The following is a 15,107-nucleotide window of genomic DNA, read 5'->3' on the forward strand; positions in this document are numbered from 1 at the left end:
ATATGGAAATAAATATTCACGAGTTTGGATAGGAACACAATAGAATTATGGAAACCACGCGAAAGGAGCTGACAACCACGAGAAAGGATAGTTGGGTCTTCGAAAACAAAAAAACCAGAGACACACACTCACAAACGGATACCGGGAAGCACCGGAAGCGGATTGTTTTTAAAATGCTTTTTGATTGGACATTGCCGTGCTCGCTTTGCTTGTGTTTGTTTTTGCTCGTGAACAGCTGGCCAGTTCGGTTACAGCGTGTTTCGTATCGTGAATTGTTTCCGGTAGTTGGTTTTTTGTTTTCAGCCCGTTGCATATGTTGAATGAAAAAAAAGACCGTGAGAAAGACTGAACAGGGAAAAACGAAAGAGCGACGAAGGGAGGACACAATCATTTCACCGAGTAAACACATTTTTCCCCGATGATGCTTGGTAGAATGAATTTCGCTAAAAAAAGGAAGAGACGCTTCACATAACCGATAGGCGGAATATTTAAAAAGAATCGTTTGTTTATCGTTTATAGATAGGAAAACATGGGTGCTGCACAAGAAACATTCGGATGAAACAAATGGTGCATAGTACGGAGTAGTTCTATAATGTTCTATAAAATAGAAGAAAACAAATTGTCCTGCGCCGATTGTCGATGGAACGATGGCACCTTGCTTGTTGCGTCCGTCGATGAACGGGACCTTGGGTGTGTGTGTGTGCTTGTGCGGGTGGCCCTCAACCATCCTTCGAGATAGCCTGGCTCCGATTTCGTTGGATGAGAACGATGGTTGGCGATCCTCGGATGGCTTATTCTCCGGTCATCATTTCCATGAACTCTGCGGAAGGGGGAGAAGGAAAACGGAGCGAGTGTTGTTATCAGAGCTATTCCAAGTGCTTCATTGTGCCGGAGGGGTTTCACCGTTTGCGTTTTTCTTACCGTCGAAGTCGACCGTTCCGGAACCGTCGGTATCGATTTCCCCGATGATGCCGTCCAGGTCCTCGTTGGATAGTTTATCATCGAGCGCCTTCAGGATTTCCTTCAGTGTGCTGTGTGTGTGCGTGGGGAAAAAGACGAGATGTTTTTCTTTAACTCAATTGTACGTACAGATGAAAACCAGAAAAGAAATACGATCCAGAATGTTCGCATTCCCGTCCCAAAACGGACGCAATGTTGTGAAGGACGTTCAGAGTGTGCGCTTCCTTTTCTTCATCAACCATGTTGACCTGCCCGACGGAGTGAAAAGATATTCTCGTATGTTAGCTTAACATCGATTCATCTTGCTCCGAGCGGCGATCCCGGGAGTCGGTCGGCTACGGCACATAACTTATAACATCCAGAGCATTTATAATTTAGCAACGTCTGAAAAGCGATGACTTTTCTCTTTCGGTTTTGGCGGCCCGAACGATCGTCCGTAGTCGGGAACGAGCCGGGTTTTTTTTTTCGAGCCGAAATCAAGGGCCATTATGTTGGCTGCTGCTCCGGTGAAGTAGTTTTCCGCGGCTGCAAGTCGGGAAGGCAGACCGAAAAGAAAAAAACCCAACCGGGCCGAAGCGGCTGTATTCGCATGACGATGTTCCGCATCACCGACGATGATGATATTTATGCGATCCGTGCCGGTGTTTTTTTTTCGTTTTCTTCGGAGTTCGTTCGTGTGTTTTTGTTTTTCCCCGGTCCGGTGTTATTTGGAATTTTCTTTTCTTTTTTCGAACCTTTACGGAACGTACGGACAACCCTTGAGGCAAGGGGGAGGTATAATAAGTGGAAAAGTAACACGCGACGGAAGCCGGGAATGGGCACCGAACGCGAGTTTTCCCTGAAGCACCTTCGTCCGATGGAGGCGCCTGGTCGCTCACAGTATGAAACTGGCTGCGTACTGCGGTGGGGGGGAAGGGTGCGGAGAGGCTGCGGCAAGTCATCCTTACACTCACGCCACCCCTTTTCCCCTCCCCCCCTCTTTCTCTCTCTCTCCCCGTTGGTTTATTCGCGCACGCAAACGGAAGAGCTCGTTCCAGGTGACGCGTGGATTAAGTGGATTTCCGTAGATGAAAAGCAGAAAACTCGAAACTCTTGGGCCCTCACTCACTCTCCCTACACCCCGCGGTGTTATGACTTTGGTGTGGGGTGTGCGTGGGCCTCCGAAACACCACGGAGGAATTTCTGTCCTGCAGATTCCATTCCCCATCCGAAACCATTCTTTTTTCCCTCTGTTTTCCATTCGTCCGCGTCGTTTCGAAATATTTTGTCAGCGATGCAAAATTAACTCCCTCTCCCTCCCTACTCTGCGTTGTGCAATCATAATCTACCGCTGGTATTTGAGACGAGGAAAATATGATCACCCATCCCGCCCGATGGTCGGAAGGAAAACCCGGAGACGAGGAGGGATTATTTATTGCATGCTTTCCACTCTTCGCTCGCGGATCCGCGTGTAACTGCTGTCTGGTTGTTGTTGTTGTTTGTCGAATCGGACAGTTTATTGAGCTCGTTGGTTTTTTGAAACATTTCCGGTCCCGGTGAGCTGGCCCACGGAAACATATGGTGGTCATAAATCTAGGCAACGCCGCGGTCCGAAAACATAATTTCCCGAAATGTGTTGCGGTTGGTTTCTCTGTGTGTGTTGCACGTTTGTGTGTGTCTGCGCCTACTTTGCACCGTAATTAGCGTTTTGCTTGTCGGAAAGTGCATTTTATGGTGCGATCGTTTTTCACAGTCAGTCATAAATTTTACTCGACGAACGCGAAAAAGGCTATCGATCGCTTCATCGATTCTGACATTCGGTTCAACGAAAATGGAATCGTGTCTTATTTCCAAGGTCCATCTTAAAGAAATAGAAGGAACTCTACCACAATGTTCGGTGTGACTTTAACATTCCAAAACTGTTACCCACAACCACGTAAAGGTCCGTTAAAAGATTTTCAGTGTTTCAATGCTTGCGGTAAGGACACGTTACCATTTACTTTTCGTAGCCCGCCATAGGCTTGCCCTCCGCTCAAGGACGCAGACAAAAAACAAACCATCTAAGGGTGAGAATTCTTGGAATGTTGACCGCCAACAGTGGCCCGTTTGTCTGGTGTATTCTGGCCTTTCCACAGAGTGAAACGGAGGGCAACGGGGTTGGCACTTCCGGCAACATTCTCTGACGCTCTTTATCTTTCCCCCTAACGCAGTAACAGACGGAAATTTAAACGTTTTCATTTATAGGACGCGGCGGTTTTTCCTTCGTTTGTTACCCTTGTTTTGAAAGAAGAGAACTAGTTTTTCCTCCTTTAAAAGGAAAGACCTTTTTCACATGAAAGTAAGCTAGTAACGTTGAACTAGTAGCTACCATCATCATCATCATCACCTCATTTCCTCGGGCACTCCGGAAGACTGAAATTCCTACCAAAATACAAAGGAACATGGAACAAGGTGAGGTGGAAAATAAATAAAAATAATGACACCATCGTATCGCCACAAATAGCGATAAATCAAGAAAGCGGCCGGTTGGAATCTACGCGAATAGTTACGTCTGTTCCAAAGGGAGAAAAGAAAAATGGTAGGATTACATAGCAGGGCCATGCATAGAAAGCGCCGGACGGAAGTGAGTGTGTTTTTGTTCCTTCCTACATGAGCTGGCTATAAATTAGAGGTCAGTTTGACGTCTGGACTAACCACCGATTCTCCACCGACAAGTACGAAGCAAGGCGATCAGACGTCGCTTGGCGTGGGCTTTCCCGGGAGTGGAAAGTCCTAGCGTAGGCGCGAGAAAATGGTGAAACGGCTGTTGTCACGCTATCGACATGTGTTCTATGCCTGCCCCAAGAAGCCCCCGAGTTCTTCACCCTTGTTCACCACAAACACACACGAGGACGACGAGGAAGGTGGTGGAAGGATTTATGGTCACCAACCTGGTCGTGATGTAGCCGTTGCCCTCGCGGTCGTACAACCGGAAGGCCTCCTTCAGCTCCTGCTGCATCGCCTCGGCGTCCTCCTCCTCCTGCAGGAAGTTGGAGGCGATGTTGGCGAAGCCGTCGAAGTTGACCTTGCCCGTGCTCTCCGGGTCCTCCTCGTCGATCAGATCCTGCAGCTCGCCCTCGTCGAACAGCTGGCCCATCGTGTTAAGGATGGTCGAGATCTTGATCGTCTCGATGAAGCCCGTCTTGGCGGTGTCGAACATCTGGAACGCCTTGCGCATGATCAGCATTCTCTGCTCCTCATCATCCTGCAAGAAGTGAAACAGAAGCGAGTAATTTATTACATTTCTTTCATTTGATGTTTGTTTTATCTTCCTCAATGTTTCATTTAGTTTTTTTCATTCTGTTAAATGTTTTATCATTTTTCATAATTCTTAAAACTTTATTTTGATGTTGATATAAAGTTTTGCCCACCAATTTTTATATGACAAATATTAAATGATTTTTTCATCCCTCTACTTTGTAGTCAAGTTTACTCTTCATCGTTGAAGTGAACTATCCAATAACACCGAACATGTTTGTATGACATTTCCGATCGATGAATAAATTACAGTCCCCCCCCCCCCTTTTTCTTCCCACCAGCCCCCCTCCCGCCACCTTCCCAATCGACTACGAATAAACAGGTGTCGATCATGCTGTCCGCCATCCTCCGGTTGAGAATTACCATACTCGTGTGATGGGGGGGGGGAAAAGCGACGCAAGAACCATGGTCACACGTGAAGGAGAACTCATTTTCGCACCACTTCACCCCATCCCTTCGCCGTCACCCCCCCCCCTCCCTTCGCCGTGTTTTTGTTTTGGGAACGGAAACATTCGTCCACCGAAATGGACTGTGAAATCGAAACCCGCGTGGCAAAGGCCAGTAATGGCATCCCGCGGTTTCCCCCGACCTCCAGCAGCAGGTTCCCCACCCCCCCGTCCACCCGCCAAGGCCAACCGCGACCTCCGGATGTCGTTAAGTGCAGCAATCGTTTGCAGCTTCGGCAGCGGCCGCTAAATGGCATTCCTTACGAGTTCTCATCGTTTAGACTTCGTTTTAGCGTTTTCTTTACCCAGTCCCGAGGCCAGTTTTTCCTCGTTCAAGATACACTTCACATCTTCGATTTCGTTATAAATATTAATGGAGAGGAATTTTTAGTGTCCTCCTCCTCCTTCGCCCCCTCTCGCTTCAGTTTGCTGACTGCTGGCAGCATTAATCATCTTCGTTTCTCCATTTCCGCGACTTTCTGCAGGCGTTCGGAAAAACCGTTGCCAAACCGTTGACCGGCACACGGGGCAGCCCATTTGGCAGTCGCAAGCCGCGGTCGGAATGCCTGGCCACTGGCCGACGGCCAGGAAACGAACTGCTCTGCCCCGGCCGGCTGATGTAATTATTAACGATTGATTCATGATCATCACGCGGTGACACGATCGTCGCGGTGGCTTTTATTGCTTCCCTTTCGGTTGCCACCGGCCCCTTCCCTGGAACCCCGAACCCCTAGCCCACTCGGTGGGAAGATGAACTTAAAAATATCTCCCCCAAAATCGCCTTCATCGTGGGAAATGATCCGTTGCAAACGGCTCAACGGCTGTTTCGGCGTTTTTTCACCAACTCGTGGCCCTTCTCGAGATGGCCAACACTCGCTCGGGCTAGGTTCACCGTACCGTGAGACCGAAGTTTGATTGACACTTCACCTCACCATCACCACCCTCAAATCTATCCATCTTTCGGGCCGGGATTTTCGTGCTCATTGACCGCGAAATTCTTTTATCCCAGCGCCCACCCAGTGCCACATGATTTATCGGTTTCGGTTTCGAAAGGCCCCGCGTGGATCATTCTTGGTCGAGAATCAAACGTCGAGGTGGTCCCGGTACGTCGAGCTTCTCCGATAAACAATCAGACCGGATGGCGAGTGCGGGCGTGTGTTTTCCAACAGCATTACGAGACAAACAACGATGGTGTGTCAGGAACATGATGGGGACATGCATTCCGAGCAAATGGACAAACACACGTAATGAATTGTTTTTCCTTCGCGTTGGCAAAACACAACCATTCATTCAAGCCTACGTCAGTTTGGAATCTCTTACACTGGGAAAAATAGGAAACACACTTTCATGTTAATGTAAAAGGACCTAGGAAATTAGTTTCCTTCCTCATTACCAACTAATCGATTTGGATCGGGTTTCCATCTAACGCGGCGTGGTTGTGGTTTGGAATTGGAAATGACCATAACCATTGCCGAGCCGAAATTGGAAATTGTTCCTGCTTCAGAGTGGATTTTAATTCGAAATGCATCCACGCGTTTCGTTACCTTTCGGCAGTAAATTTCCCGATACATTTCCCTACGTGCAAACCCCGCGTTGGCCTACATTTGAAACTCATTTGACCACTCTCTGTTTCTCTCTCTCCCTCTCTCTTTATGGAGGCAATCACTTCTGCTGCGAAAATCCGGTCTGGCAGTCGCGCTGGGAAATAGTTCCGCTCGATCATCGGGTCACTAATTGAGTGGTGTCGAGGTGTCGAAAAGGTGGGTCGCTTTACGAAAGTTTTCCCGGGGAAAGTCACCCTCGTTCGACACATTTTGGGTGGACAAACTAACAAGCTAATCGAATCCCGGGATCCGCGGTACACTAATTAGTGTTGGCTTCGTTAGATTCGTTAGCCCCTTAATTCGCGCAAAAAGAAACTCACAAATTCAAAGTCCGACATCTTGGTACGTGGTGTTGGTGGGGAATTGCGGGAGTGGATTCCAGATGCGCGCGAAACGGACGAACGAATTCCCCGATGAGATCTGAATCGGACGCGACAATTAAATGCCGAACACTGGTCACTCCCGGTGGACGAAAAGGTGGACGAATTCCTTCCTGTCGCACGAACGTTCGGCTTCCGACTGGTCTGATGAAGGGCTCGCCACGATCGACAGGCTTGACCGTGAAACTCAGCCGACGGTTCCGAAGAAAAAAGGAAAACTCCCCACAACATCACAACACCTTGCAGACGAGCGAAGGAGAAAACGAGAACAGAAGATGCGTGCCAAATCATCTGCAAAAAAAGTGCATCTCGATTGATTGCATTCACTCGCTCTTAGGGTGCTTCCTGTCCTGCTCGCACCTTTGTATGAAAAGTTACAAACGGATCGATCACAGGCGGGAAAGATCGAAACGATCAACAACATTATTCAGTCCTCCCCGCATCCGTTCTGCCGTTTTGCTTGGAGCATTTTCTTCAGATCGAACTACGAGAAACCTGAAACATCATGGTTCACCCATCGGAAGAAGGATCGGTTGCCGGGCGCAAGATGCAGTTAATTTTATTTATTTACACCTGCACCTGGGCGTCCACTACCTTCCAAACGTCGAGAAAGGACGGGGCGTTTGCGATGTGGAAATTTTCCGACTCTTCCCGGCAATTGTGCGCAATAGAGAAGCGTAGAATTATGAACCCTCACTGAACTTGAGATCTTGGGAGCGGGGGATCCCGAAGGAAGAGGAATCCTTCGGCCTACACCTTTGGGAACGATGGAAAAGTGTTTCGTAAATGGCTGACTAAGCCGGACGAAGATCTATTGCAAGGATCGGGGAAGGAACTGTACGATGGATTGGTGGAAATATTTCATCTCCCTTTAAGGGGATATTTCATCCCCGCAGAGGGGTGTTGTTTTTTCTTTTCCCTTCCATCACTCGACCATCCATCTCGGGCGAGCAACATAACCTCACTCTTGTTGCTGCTGCACTCGAGGGGGGGAACGGCAGAGGGATGGCGAGAGGATAAGCTAAATAAAACCTGAGAAGATGAATTAAAAATAACGACTCATTAATTAATCCAAAAGCACTCGACTCGACCGCCGCAAAAAAAAGAAAAACGAGAACAGAAAAATGGTGCAGGAAGCATACTTAGGCAATGAGTTATGGGGAAAGTAGTAGGGGTCTTACAGGAAAAGGGTCGGAAAAGGTGGGAAATTGTGGTGCGATGGGGAGGAGAAAGAAAAATGTTATAAAGCACTGAAGCTCGCCGTCGTTTCGTTTGATTTCGCGTAGTTATTTTCGATATGAGTGCATCATGTTTCCCACCCCAAGCTTGTCCTTTTCCCCCCAGCACGCCGGTGGTTTTTAATAAAAATAAACATTTATCTACACATTCCCGCGGGTGGGAATGATTTTCGGGGAGCTGGCTTTTCCTTCCTTCCCGCGATGCACCCAAACCGGCTGCAAGAACAACAAATCGCCATTTTCGCCACTGCTCCGATCCGCCGATCGATCGAAGCTGAAGCCGGCTCGGCTGGAATGTGGCCATGGGGGTCGTGCGTCCGCTGCAGATGCGAACGGAATAATTACATTTAAGTACACTTCAAAGATGTTTGCTGGTTTATTTTTGCTACCGGTGTCTGCTTGATCCTCCAGCTCGGTTAAAAAAAAGTTCGTAGAAGGAACTCGAGTTGGAGTGCTGGAATGCCTGGAGGAAATGCTCCAAAACACATCCAGAAATAATTCCATTCCGGAAAAGGGAAAGGGTGATTTATACGAGGGCGAATCGAACCATCAAATCAGATTGATTGCGCTGGTTGTTAATAAACGTAAAACATCGATCGGTGGGAAGTGAAATAACTGTTGCTTCCGGAAATGGAAGCTTCAAAGGAATGTAAGCATTAATTTTATTTCTTGACTTGTTTTGTTGCGCGAGTTATGAACTAAAATTGAACGGTACCAAAAACAGTTTCAATGACTAACGAAATCAATCTATTAAATTAATTTAAAACACCAATTCAAGGTTCTGTCAAAAGCTATATAAAATTATTTACGCTATATATAAAGTGTTTCTAAATTCATTACGTATTCATTGCTCGAAATACTAAACTTTGAAAAGAACGTTGTTTAGTCTCGGGTATTTTGCTTTTAGACAATTGTGTAATCTTCTCATATATTCTATCAATTTTCACGAAAGTTTCCACGAGTTATGCAAAAGTTCGAGTGGGGAAAAAAAGAGAGATTCTACGGCTTGATATGCCTTACTGTCTTCGAGTATAACTAATCAAAAGAAAAAAACATCATATATTGAAATGTGTTCAAGTTGAATTTTGTCTGACATAAGTTTGATGAATCGGACGTTTAATTTTCCCCCAACTAATAAAACGATGACGAAACACAAGGCCGGAGTTTCTTTCGATTCGGACACGACCTATTCCTTCCTATTCCAACCGTTAATGAATCGTTTGCAAATCCCATCACTCAAACAGCGACATAGCTGATGATTAATAACCGTAGAATGAGTTGAGATTTATTAATAAAATCGTGTCAACAAAGAGCCCCCTTTCCCTAAGACACCCCCGGCACTGGTTTGGGGGAGCCTGGTGCGACGGAAGTTCGCAATTTCACGCCCTTTTTGCTTCCACCCCGTACTGCGTTATCGCTCGATTCGGTTTTGGTGGGTTCGCGATGTGCACCGATTGAAGAACAACGGGGCCAAGGGCGGGGAAAACCCCAGGTGAGATCCCGTGATTGATTTGTTCGGTTGGTTAATTAATAAGTGGCAGAAGGTCCGCGTCAACACGGTTGTCTTTTCCTCAGGTTTTGCAACGAAATGATGGACACTGTTGCACAATCACTTTCTTCGCTTCCGTGGATTGCGGTTCTTTAATTTCTTGGCATGACTATGGTATTTTCCCAACCCTCTTTCTCGGAGAAAACCCCCTTTTATTCACTCCACGCGAGGGGACTTTGATTGAGTGCATCTTTAACTGGCTTTAATGAACTCATAAAGTTGGCTCACAATCGATTCCAATTTGGCTGTGATCTGGGAAAGTTTGTGTACCAGGTGTGCGCGAATTCTTTGTCCCTCCCCTTCACCCTTCGAAAATGGAGACGCCTGGTCGCTCGTTCGTTCGGTAAAATTCCTTCTGCCAAATATATTACCATTTTGGGCGTTGGGTTTTTTTTCTGGCGGGTTTTTAACAGGAAGGGAAAAAAACGGGGCTGCTCAAGCCAACGGTCGGCCTCGGATGAACGCACTGGACACACTGACGGACGGAGCGGAGCACAATCTCGCACTATCGGTCTCCGGCGACGGACTGAACCGACTTTTCCCACGGGGGCGCGCGCGTGAAACAGTTAATTAACCGAACGCGGTTCAATAGACAACTAGAGGCGAAAAATATCATTCAACATCATTTATATTTAAAAACTCCTCCACACAATATTCCTCCCCCTCACGGGCGGGAGTGGAGGTGGGGGAGGCGGGGTGGAATTATGAGTAGTAGCATGCGTGAGGAGTCTTGGCCGGCGAAGGAAAAGCGCAGCGCAAGCAGCTATCGGTCCAGAGTACGAAACTGCTAAACGGCTGGATGCTGAGACGAAGCGAAGGCCTGTGTGTGTGTGAGTGAGAAACGTTGGCCTTCCCCTCTCTAGCGAGCGATGGGGGGGGAGATTCCGCAATGGGCAGGAAAAATCGCTATAAGTAGCACTGGCAAGCAAGTGTGTACTGCTGTGCGAGTTTCGTTTTTTTCCCGTTTTCCCAGCGACGGTCCGCGAACTCGGGACGAGGAAAAACCGCGCCTTTGGAAACGCGCTATGACTGACCCGAAGGAGTATCAAGAAAGACAAGGAGTGAGGGAGAAGGAACGAGTGATCGTTCGGCGAAGCGCGAAAGGGAGCGGTTGAAGTTGAGAAAAAGAAATGGAGATGACTTCACGGCGTGTTCGCTTCGCTTTGCAGAGCGTGGCATCCTTCGATCCGTCATTCCAAAGGGAAATCCGCTCTTTGACACCAGCGAATGCACACACAGACACACGAACAGGGTGAAGGCCTACCCACCCCCCCCTTCGACCCGCTGTGGAAATGTTAGAGAGGTTTTCATGCCTTTTCCCCCCCCCAAAACGCGAGTGATACGATAGCGCGCATCGCGTTTTGGCGACGAACGACTCGGTGTGGGGGGGTGAGTCGATGCCAGGTGCCCCCAGGTGCCCCGGAGGAAGAGGCAGGACGCCGCCATAAGTGGCATTCCTTTCAACTCGACTCGCGCGAAACCGCTGTGAAATGGTGGAAGAAAAAGGAGCAAAGATGGCGAAGGAAGACCATGAAAAACCAGTGTCTGCCACATGCAGCACCAGCAGGAAGCTCACAGTTCGTTTGTTTGGTGATAATCCACTATAAATACAGGTGTGTGCCTCCCTCCCCCTCGCACCCTCGCTGTGTTTCGCGTCCTTCCCCACCCAATGTTTGGTTTACGTTTGCGAGCTTCAAGCTGGAAACCGGAAGCACCGGAGCCAAAGCCGAACCGGTGCCAAAGGGGGAAAGGTCTCATTTCCATTCAGCTTTACTCTGGGATAGAATTTTCTTTTGGCAACCGTCGCCGTTGGTTGCGGACGCACGTACGATGCTTCGATGATTTATTAATCATGAGTTGGGCTTTAATTAAATGAGACACTATTTTTCTGCTCCCTTCTCACCCTCTCCTCGAACCTGATCAACAACGTTCAAGGCGGTATAAATAGTAAACGTTTGTAAAAGAATGCAGCTGAAAATAAAGGAGGAATTGGTTTAACGTGGAAATATATCTATTGCCAACTAAGGATAAAATTGCATTGATGTTGGGAGTTCATCAACTGAAATTAATGCAAAGGATCATTCCTTTGACACTTTGTTTTCGAATTCATTCATGATCAAAGCAATGAACTCGTTATAAGCGTTGTTTATTTGTGAATTTTTTTTTTATTAATCCACTACAATCGTTTTGGAACCAAGTATAATGTCATCAAAAAGTTTTTTTACATAAAATATAACCAATCTTATCTGTTGTATTAAACTTTGAAAGAATGGAACTAAAAACTGACCGTTGCGAGTTCGAATCACGGCAACCTTTCCAATCGGAAAAATTTCCTTTCTACCGGAGACTAACTCTTGTCACGTAATCTTAGAAAACAACCCGGGAAAGAGAAGAAAAAGTACTCAAGACCCGATCTAAGACGACGCAAAGAGAAATGATTAAGTACCTCCTCCTGGTGGTTTGGTACGTTTAAAGGCAGGATAATGTTAATCCCAATCCACCCTCGCAGCCCGGAGGTACATTAGCGCTTGGCCTCTGATGAATGTGTGTGTGTCGCATGAAAAAAAAAACGCCAGGTGGTCAGTTCTTGAGTTTTTCCGTTTGGTTTTTCGCCCGGTAACGCCTCATAACCATTTTCCCAGCGTTCGAGGCAGGCCACTTTCCGAGAGCTGCATTAGAAGGGACAAGGGAACAGGGTGGTAAGGCGGGCGCGAGGTGGGCTAATGATTTGCTCTTAAATTAGTGAATAAATTCAGCTAATTTATTGTGTGCCTCGGCTCGCTTGACCATTGGCATTTGCGTGATGGAATATGGCGTTGCTCTTTGCGCGTCCCCAAAGCAATTGGAAAAACACGGGCTGCAGACAGAAAACAACAAACAGGACGCGCACAGAATTCTTCCCAGCGAATGATGCAGCCTGGTTTAGATATCTGTTTTTCCTCCATCGAACAACATCGTTCCGAGAGGCAGTCGCTAATTGATCATCACAAGCATACGACCCGGGAACGCAAGAACCAATTGCGTTTCGCCGTGGAAAATCAAAGCGCTTCCGGGAAAAAAGGCGGACAAAGTTGCTCGGTGACAGACTGATTGATTATCTGGAACTGCGATGATCCGAGCCGGAAGATTATGATGGAGAGTGGAGCGAAACCGCGTGCCGGAAGTTGCCAGTTGTCGGGATGTTGTTATCGATGTCTTGAACCATAATTGAAACTGCTCGTTTGTTGTAGTGATTATCTAATCGTGCTAATGATGTAGGATATTGGCTCTCGTGTGTTGCATTAGGAGCCAAATAAAAAAAAAAGATTTATGATAATGGAAGTACTTACATCTTGTCTCACATCTGTCTTGTGGGGATTATCATGTTTCACATCGTTATGACGAGCATTTTACACATTCTTTTTTGAACCATAGCTCACGGTTCAAAAACCACTTTTTGCCATTTGTTTTTATCCGTGATAAATTAATTATATCAAAATAGTGCAATTGCTTGTATCTTGTTTACCAACGTCAAGTCCATAATCAAATTCTCCCAATCGGTGTTTAAGGCGGACTCGAAATGGCTGCAAAATGAAATACATCAACCGATGTAAAACTGTGTTTATGAGGCAAGTTATGGAAAGCAGTGCCACATTATGGGGGGGGTTTTTCCTTTATGGACCAATCTCATCATTCACCCCAAGTCACGGTACGGTCCGTTAACGACCGCTTTTCTCGCGTCATTAAAATCAGGTCAATCGGGCCTTTCGGTGTCTTCTGGTTTCGATTGAACCTTTTAACTGGTCCCACCGGGACTGCAAGTGGATCGAAATTCAGCGTGCATTTTATGTTGCAGTTTTACAACGGCAAGGCCGAGCCTTTTGAGTCGTAGAACCAGAAACAGAAACAGACGAGTGAGAGTGAGGATGAACGAAAAACATAAAACAAACAAACCAATCGTTTTAAAAAAACCCATCCTTCGGGGAAAACTCCACTCGAAATTCAATCCGCTTGCAAACCCGTTAATGTGGCGTCAATTAAATTGCTCGCTCTGGCACGTTCCGGAGGGGTCGGGTTTTGCAGTCCATTTTTCCCTCCTCCCCCAGCAGCACAAATGTGCGTTGTGTGCCGGTGAAAAGCCTCCTCTTTGCAGTTGGCCACGATCTGGCGCCAAACACCCGGCGTCGGATGCAATATGGTTGCAGTTTGCCTTGCATGCACCAACGAACGTACAAACGAATGGATGGATGCATGGATGGATAGACAGAGTTTCCCACACACACACACTCACACACACATGGTCATTCATAGAGTTTTTCTTTTTACGAGTGGCAGTAAAATTTTCACGAGTTTCCAAGTTTATTCACTCTGGGCTTCGGCAAACGGAAAAGCATCGAATGAAAAAGCGGACTGAAGAGGCCGATCGTTACGGCCCATTCTGTTTGTGTGCGTGTGTGTTTGTATGAAAAGGGGGTTTTCCTTTCCACCATTTGCGACGACTCATAAATTTGCAACCGACCAACTGATTGATTGAGTTTGCATTGTGCGGACATATTTTATGGCAACTTTACACTTCCAAATTCTCCCAGAAGAGTTCCCCTCCACTACCACCGTGTGCTTCAAGGGTAAGATAAATATCCTTTGATGGTGAAATGAAAGTATCGAAACGGGAAGTAATTTTGGTTCATTCGAGCGTTCTTTTTTCCACCCTTTGTTCGGAGTGAAAAGTGTTTGCCGATGACATCTTTTCGGCGTGCCGTTTTTAGTTTTCGTGTGGGACGATGGCGCTGACGTACCTCAATTAGCTTGCAATGACATTCCGACGGGGAAGGAATAAGAGGGTGGACCGTCAACCTGGTCCACCACGGACGTTGCTGATGACGACGATCATGATGATCGGCTTCGTCAACGGTTGCGTTGTTCGTCCGACGTGGCGGAGTCCTCCGGGGTGATAGAGACGATAGCGCGCCGCTTGATTGACAGCTTTCCGTTACAAAACGGCACCATTTTCAAAGGACCGGCTAAAATCCGGTCAAACGCGGCAGTGCTTCTCCTTGGGGGTGGCGTTTCGGTAATCTGGTTCCATTTCTGTTTTCCCCGTGGTGTGTTTTGTTTTTGTACTACTTCTTTCTTCGTGGCGTTGAGGCGATGACGTTTCGACATCACCTAGCGTTGAAACTCGTCGACAACCGAACTGACCGCTTCGGTGGTTATAGCTTATTCCTAATGGTTAAAATTATACATCTAGTTACCCGCCGGATGGTAGTAGGCTGTTGCTTTTACCTTTTTTTCCCGCACAGGAGAAGTTCGTACTCATCAGCGAACGAAGCAGTCGGCGGCGTACTTTCGGCAAGGAGTGACAGATCCTAAAATAAACAACACTCCTGGTTGTTCTGTGCTGTAATATAGGCCAGATATAGCCAACGAAAACAATCGCATAAGTTCTACTTCGCCCCTGCCCGGTCCTCTTGCAACTGTTGCAAGCCTGGTTTTTGAGTAATTACAGCTGTTTTAAAGGCAACAAGCTGCATGAAGATGTTTTCGTCCGCCCTTGTCATGAGAAGCGCCATGAAGAGGTCCTCCACACCCTTTGGTAGAAGGGCAATAATGGTAATTTGGAAGTGTTGGAACCTGGCTCCGTTTGATTTTACGCCAATGCGCGGGAAATTGGCCTT

General features: G+C 47.2%; 1 protein-coding gene across 2 annotated transcripts; it reads right to left on the reverse strand.

Annotated features, from left to right (window-relative positions):
• Nucleotides 1–500: 500 nt before the first annotated feature.
• Nucleotides 501–8,967, reverse strand: LOC131266865 (troponin C). 2 transcript variants are annotated; one of them, XM_058269533.1, is made up of 4 exons: nucleotides 8,959–8,967; nucleotides 3,870–4,183; nucleotides 922–1,031; nucleotides 501–820 (listed from the first exon to the last, which is right to left on the reverse strand). In XM_058269533.1, exons 2-4 carry the CDS (start codon nucleotides 4,163–4,165, stop codon nucleotides 792–794), a joined length of 435 nt encoding a protein of 144 aa, XP_058125516.1. In that variant the 5' UTR covers nucleotides 4,166–4,183; nucleotides 8,959–8,967; the 3' UTR covers nucleotides 501–791. The 2 variants fall into 2 exon arrangements, with proteins under 2 accessions (XP_058125516.1, XP_058125515.1); XM_058269532.1 differs by lacking the exon at nucleotides 8,959–8,967 and adding an exon at nucleotides 6,607–6,624.
• Nucleotides 8,968–15,107: the final 6,140 nt, after the last annotated feature.

The sequence above is a fragment of the Anopheles coustani genome, chromosome 2, assembly GCF_943734705.1.
Source record: "Anopheles coustani chromosome 2, idAnoCousDA_361_x.2, whole genome shotgun sequence".
Lineage (NCBI taxonomy): Eukaryota > Metazoa > Arthropoda > Insecta > Diptera > Culicidae > Anopheles > Anopheles coustani.

Bases quoted from the DNA above. Each gene is read 5' to 3' on its own strand.
- LOC131266865 (XM_058269532.1), bottom strand. The intron at 1,032-3,869 runs GTTGGTGACCAT...GCACACACACAG, and splicing joins AACGGCTACATCACGACCAG to CACACTGAAGGAAATCCTGA. The intron at 821-921 runs GTAAGAAAAACG...CCCCTTCCGCAG, and splicing joins CGGAACGGTCGACTTCGACG to AGTTCATGGAAATGATGACC.